General features: G+C 43.2%; 1 protein-coding gene across 1 annotated transcript; it reads right to left on the minus strand.

Annotated features, from left to right (window-relative positions):
• Positions 1-3,225: 3,225 nt before the first annotated feature.
• LOC308308648 (uncharacterized protein) lies at positions 3,226-6,493 on the minus strand. The gene is made up of 3 exons (XM_080754089.1): positions 5,618-6,493; positions 4,893-5,050; positions 3,226-3,831 (listed from the first exon to the last, which is right to left on the minus strand). Exons 1-2 carry the CDS (start codon positions 6,096-6,098, stop codon positions 4,899-4,901), a joined length of 633 nt encoding a protein of 210 aa, XP_080610215.1. The 5' UTR covers positions 6,099-6,493; the 3' UTR covers positions 3,226-3,831; positions 4,893-4,898.
• Positions 6,494-7,184: the final 691 nt, after the last annotated feature.

The following is a 7,184-nucleotide window of genomic DNA, read 5'->3' on the forward strand; positions in this document are numbered from 1 at the left end:
CTCTAGCCCGTATCAACAGGAAAGGGGGGGGGGGGGGGGACGCGGCCAATGAGACTAATTCGGAGGTGTGTGCTTTATGAAAAGAACACCCTGTACTGTCCCGAGTTCAACTCCGGCTGCCTTCTACCAGCTGAGTGGCTGTCGTAAGTGGCCTGCTTTTCCTATTCCCGCTGTGATTGGAGAAAGGGAAAGCCAATAACTTAAGCTCCCCCTCCTCCCCCTCTCTCAGGACGTGCCCTTGTTGTTTTCAACTTTTAGAGGAGAATGGAGCCGAGCCGGTGGGGAGAGAGAGAGAGCGAGCGCCAGTCAGCCAGCCAGGAGCGCACGTAACGCACAGACGAGCAGCAGAGCCGTGTGTAAATTCTGCCCTCAAGATATACAACCGGAGTGGGAGAGGTTGCCTTGCACTGAAGAAATCCTGTAGTGGTCCAATTAACTCAGAGTATACAAATGGAACCAAATGGACCTGTTCCATTTGTACACTCTCCTACTGTGCATTCACATCACTCCCTGGGATATATTATTTTTATAACAGACTAATTAGAAAACCATTTCTACTGTGAGAACTTTTTAAGGCACAGGTCAGCACGATAACTGATGCAAAAATAGACATAAGCCAGTGGTTCTCGAAAGGGACCCCCATAAAAATGTGTTGATAAAATGTTTAAAAAATATAAAGAACGTTCAAAGATTGTCAAATTTGTTTTCTTTTATAGCCGATGTATAGGGTTAAAAGTGATTAAACTCGTTTTGATGCCATGTTAACAAATTCAAGGTCCCCTGGGGGTCCCCAGACCCCACTTTGAGAACCACTGGTCTAGGGAGTTGAACACTGTTGTCAGTCAATAAATTCCACAGCCTCTCCAAAGCATTAGCCCGTCCAAATCATGACCTAGTTACAGCCGGGACAAATCTCTGGAGCCAGTGTACCCTGTAAAGATCAGTGTTAAATTAACAGTGCACACCCAATTCTGTTAATTTAGGCCCAATACCGTTGTAGTGTCAGGAAAGACTCATTCTGGGGTGAGGTATATATATGTAAAAAAAAAGACTACAGGTGTGTGTGTGTGTGTAAAAATAATAAGCCAAGAAATCATCTGCATATCAGAATTTATTTGTAATCAAATTATTGCAGATTTAAACAATATAAAACATACATGACTGATTGATTATTGGGCTCAGTTTAGCAACCTTGTATTTACCTTGAAAAACAAGAAAAATATATATTTACAGAAATGCCACTTTGGAAAGCCAAACACACCCACAAAAAGCTCAACATAAATAAGTTAGTATACATTTCTCAGTGTTTTCTTTTCTTTTCTTTTTTTTACAAGAAAATATATATATATACACACACACAGGTACACTTCAAAGCTTTACACAGATTCATAATGCAGTGTAACTTTGTCTTTCTTTGCCCTAAAAAAATAAAATTAAAATAATAATCCTAATAGTGCAATTACATTTTCCATGTGAGGCCACAGGAGGCAAATTATTGATTCACATAGTGTGTGTGTTGTGTGTGTGTTTGCATAATATGTAGCCCAGTGATTGCAACAACACATCACGTCGTTGCAGTCAGGCAGAAGCCTTGCACCTCCATATTTCAACGTATGATTTTTATAGCTGATCTACAACCTCACAACTCGTGGTGATGTGACACATTATGAACCTGTAGAGCAGCTATTTTCATTATTTTAAAATGTTTTTATTTATATTTTTAAAGGAAACGGTTTTGGACATACAAGGTTTCCACCAGAGAGCAAAGATATCCATGTTAACCTGGGCTATCACGTCAATACCGTAAGTATGATTTATATGTCTCATACGGCGCTGTCCGCACCAAAATGATCAGATCTACAAGTTCACCATGGTTGCAGCTTGTAGATCTGCCATCTCCGGCGTACTATGGAAATTAGGGAGGTCAGGGGGAAATGCATAAACTTCTCCTGACAAAAAAAGAAAAGGGATAGATTATAGCAAATACTGCTATCATTTGGTTGAATAGTGCGCAGCAGTTCAACTCCCCACTAAAAAGAAACAGATAAAAGTCACACCTTTGGCAAATTTGATTCCCTCTCTGAACAAGGGTAAAATAATAATAAAAACATAAAATAAAGGGGAAAATAGGAGATATGGATTTACATGTAAACGTTGGCTAGACCCAGTGATATAGACCCTAATGAGCCCATTAAAAAGGTGCTGTAAGGGATATTTGTTTATACGTTCATCACGATCATTACTTTAGAGTGTTTGTTCAGTAACAGGGGTCTCATCGTCTTTCCAGCTCTTTAGTGAACAGAACATACATTTTCATGTAAGGATACCAATTTCATCCAATCAGAAGCCAACCACCAACATAATTTATCAGCTACAATTTGAGTGTTGCAGTTCCAAATCTGCTCTTTTCTTTTGCTTCATCACTTCTAATCTTACTACTGTTTCCTGGTATGAGTTCTCGCTCCTGATTGGATGAAATTGGTATCCAGACGGTTAACTAAAGAGTGTGTTCCTGTTACTGAACAAACGCTCTGTGATGAGTGATATCACAATAGAGCTATTTACACCAATTAACAAAGATTTTTCACACACACACACACACACACACACACACACACACACACACACACACACACACACACACACACACACACACACACACACACACACACACACACACACACACACACACACACACACACACACACAGCACCTTTAACTTACAGTGTGACCATCAATCAACATGAAGGGCCTTTCAAACAGTAACACTGGGCCATTTAAAGCCATGAAAAAAAAAGGGAGGGAAAAAAACTATTTTTTTCCCCACAAAAAAAAATAACCTGATTTTGTCTTTTCTGCATTCTTTTTACTTCGATATATCAAATTATTACCTGAACATGGATACAACATGACCACGTGTACAAAATAATATTTATCTTTTAGAAAACTGCGCTGCAATTTCTCAAGTCAAATTCACACTCAAAACGTATGAAAAGCATATTACATTTTGCTTTCTCTCTTATGTGCTACATCTCAAAATGTATAGGTAGGTAGTAAAAAATAATAATAAACTGAGCAAAAAGGAAAAAAAGACTCCATTTGCACACTGCTACATTGTCTGCTTTTGAGGCAATTGAATTGAGTGCCAAAACTTTTATAGTGTACATATTCAGTGCTTGTGCATCTCCCCGCCCTCCCACCCCCCTACAACACTAGGGCTGGGCAATTAACCCAAAAATGTAGAACCAAAAACCGTCTTCATCTCGTAAGTCGCATTATCGACAGCCAGGGTCTTTGAGGGATAAATGTTTTACATTTTACAAATTGGTCCATCGACAAATCGTTAGACATTTTTTACCAATTTATTTATTATCGACTAAATCGATTAGTCCGGTAGTGTACAAAAATAGTGACAATAGCCGATCTACCAGCAAAGAACACGTCACAGCGTGGTGCACTGTGAGCTTGCAGATCTTGCCATTTTCACAACATACGTATATATTTTTGAAATGATATTGATTTGAAGTCATATCGCCCAGCCCTACCCCACACCGTAAAAGTCCTCAGTGTTTACCTATCCACATGCAACACTGAGAATGCACAAATGGAACCTAAAAAAATGGACCCCTTACGGATGTGTAACTCTGACAGGGTACAAAAATGGAACGGAGTGGACCCGTATTTGTACACTCTCAGAGTTAAAACTAACTCCAAGGTTTTTACAGTGCACCTCCATCTCAGAAAAGGCCGCCTCTCTCCCTCTCTCCACGGTCCCTCCACTGGGTGCTGAGAAAGGCAACAGAATCCGTCCAGCGACAGGACTCTCAGGTTCTGTGGGGCACAGAGGGAAAACAAGCTGAATAGGGGTGGTGGAAAGTAACTAAGTACATTTACTCTTACTTGTGTTGATCATTTCCATTCTTCGATGAGTCTATGCTTTGACTCCACTACATCTCAGATGCAAATACTTTTTACTCAGCTACTTTGTAGATTTAGATTATTTGTATAGAACATGCATTAACCAATCATGACTTATTTTATTCTTACAGGCCGATCTAAAAGCTACAATCTCGCAGATCTGCACATTTGTGTGCCAAGTTGATTTTGATGCCAAAACCTTTGTACCTTTACTCAAGTCTGCACAAAGGCCTTTTACTTGTGACAAATACAAATCTGAGCACTTCTACATGGTGGTGCATTTGCAGGGGGGGGGGGGGGGGGGGGAAGAAGAAGGAGAAAAAAAAAACTCCCACACAAACAAAACAGTTGTTCCATCTCGAGGTCTCCCGTGCAGACATAGAAACGTGGGTGCATCGGATCACACAAAGAGAGACTTTATGACGGAGAGACAGACAGAGAGAGCGAAGCACACAGTGCTTGCAAACTGTCAGCGCTGCAAACGCAGCGTGTAACAAAGCAACCACTTCAACAGGCCTGGTGACGTGTTACTATCGTTGGGGGGGGGGGGGGGGGGGGGGGGGGGGCTGTGTGCAAGGCGTGTTTAGATAAACACCCAGACGAGACTAGCCATCCAGCCTCACTGATGCGCAGGCAGGCATGCATGAAAAGACAGACAGACAGACACACACACACACGCCCCTTTGGTATACAATATTGTATATTGTATAAATTAGGGGCCCTAGTGGGTTTGAAAACAAGTGCTCCTCAAGTACTCTGGGTTTAGTGCAAGTGGGTAAACAGCTGAGAAGATCCTTTTTCTAGGATTTCCATGGTGCAATTTTTTAAAACACGTTTCACTGTGAATGTCTCTTTAAACGGTGATTAGTAAAACTAATATATATATATATATATATGTCTATACACACACACACACACACACACACACACATAATAACAACAACAATAATCATCTAAAATGAATAGTTTCTGACCTCAGCTCAACCCAGTTGCTCCCTGCTGTCCGCCTTGCTGGGTGTCTCTTCCACAGACGTTAATGTCTGACCCCTTGTGCAGTTTGACTGGTCATCTTCGTCACCCTCATCATCATCGTAGCGCAGCCGTTTTCTGGGAGAGTCATCTGAACAAGGACCTGGCGGGGAGGGGGGGGATAAGATACACATATATTATATATAAACAAATCACAAACGCCCCTCAGTAAAGGTCGTTGACGCTTGGAGGAAAAAAATGTCTTCGTGTCATAGCATCACCGTACACATCCCCACAAAGATCAGATTTTAGGAAATGTAACAGCTAAGCCTTTTCTTTCTTTTATGTGCGATATCTGCACAGCCAAATGGACCCTTATCCGTTTGAATTAACTTTTGAGATGGGGTCCATTTGGTTCCAAACGTACACTCTTGAGTTATTTACAGTACAGCTTAGGGCAGTGGTTCCCAAACTTTTAAAGGTCACAAAACGTTTGCCTGGGACCGAAACTAGTGAAAACAGCAGACCTACAAGCTCATTATTGTGAGCTTGTAGATGGTCTATTTTCACTACTAATTTATGGAATTTCTTCGATTTTTCTTTGATTTCATCATGACATAAAATAATAAACAAAATGTAGGAAATTAAAAAAAAATCAAAGGGACCCATAAAAATCTTTCTGCGACCCACAAATGGTTCCCGACCCAGTGTTTGGAGGGGGGCGATTTACCTGGAGCTCTTTGGCGTCTCCTCCTGGGGCTGCCATCGGGCGAGGAGTCGCCGCGACACGGCGATCGATCCCCGGATGATCGTCCATCATCGGCTCCTCCTCCCCGGTTATTACGGTTCCCGTTACGGTCCGCGGTTCGAGGCCGCCTCTTCTCGTGCGGCGCCCGGCAGTAAAAGTCCGGAGCGTCGCTCACCTCCTCCCACTGGCAGCCCGTCTCCCCCGCGGGGACGTCGAGCGGCCTGTCGGCCACCACGTCGTAGCTCCACCGCTCGGCGAACCTTCGCTGCTCCTCCTCGGCCATCTGAGCCCGACACTCGCGCAGGGAGTCCAGGTTCATCGGCGGCGAGCCGAACAGGTTCCTGCACACCGGAGGTCTGGAGGCGCCGTCCTGCAGGGCCAGGCCGATGATCCGAGCCGGATCCACCCTCTCCAAAGTCGGACTCGCGTTCGAAAGGCGCACGTCTGACATTTTGTTGCACATATGAACAAAACAACAACCAAAAAAAAAAAAAAGAACAAAAAAAAAACAACAGATCGAACGATAAAAGATCGCTCAAGTTCTCCCCTAAAAAACAGTTATAATCCTTCAAACTTGCACAGATCACAGGTGGATTAATGCGTGCATTATTCTGCGCCGTCGTATCCAAACGCAACCCGTGCAAAAATGTATGTCTCCAACAAAAAAACGTCGTCCTCCACCGCCGCCTCCTCCTCCGCAGTACGATGCGTGTGTGTGTGTGGTGTTTTAAAAGGCAAACGGCTCCTGTCAAACTCCGTAAACAACAAGTCGAGTCGTCACGGCCAACATGGCGCTGGAGAGAACCTCAGCTACTACTACGGAGTGAGGAGGGGAGAGAGTGACTATTTAAACGGGAACACGAGCTTCATTGGTGCCGCAGCTGGAGAGAACCGCCCTCTGCTGCTGCTGCTGCTGCTGCAGAGTTGAAGACGGAGTTGAACGTGGCTGCATCATCACCACCCCTGCCCTGAGCTCTACAACATTAACCCCATATACACCCAGAGGAGGCCTACTCACATTTGTTACTTTAGAAATACTCTGTTAGGGCACACCAAAGTATGGCTGCCAGCTGATAAGTGGATTCTGCCAATGCATTTCAAAGGGAATGGAGCAGATTTTTTGAGAAATCTGCCATTTGCAGATTTCTCCAAATATCCGCTCCATTCCCATTGAAATGCATTTGGCAGAAGCCGCTTATCAGCTGGTAACCATATACTTTGGGTGTGACCTTGCTCTTATAGACTACTAAAAGCTAAAAGGCCTGTGTTCAAAAACTTACATGAGTAAAAGTACCAAAGTATTGGCATCAAAATATACTACTTGGGCAAGGTCACACCAAAGTATGGTTGCCAGCTGATAAGCGGAATCTGCCAATGCATTTCATGAGAATGGAGCGGATGTTTTTACATAAATCTCCCATTTGCAGATTTCTCAAAATATCCGCTCCATTCCCATTGAAATGCATTGGCAGAATCCGCTTATCAGCTGGCAACCATATACTTTGGTGTGACCTTGCTCTTAAAGGGACTACACCATGAATTTCACATT

This window comes from Nannobrachium achirus, assembly GCF_963921795.1.
Source record: "Nannobrachium achirus genome assembly, chromosome: 23".
In the NCBI taxonomy this organism is placed as follows: domain Eukaryota; kingdom Metazoa; phylum Chordata; class Actinopteri; order Myctophiformes; family Myctophidae; genus Nannobrachium; species Nannobrachium achirus.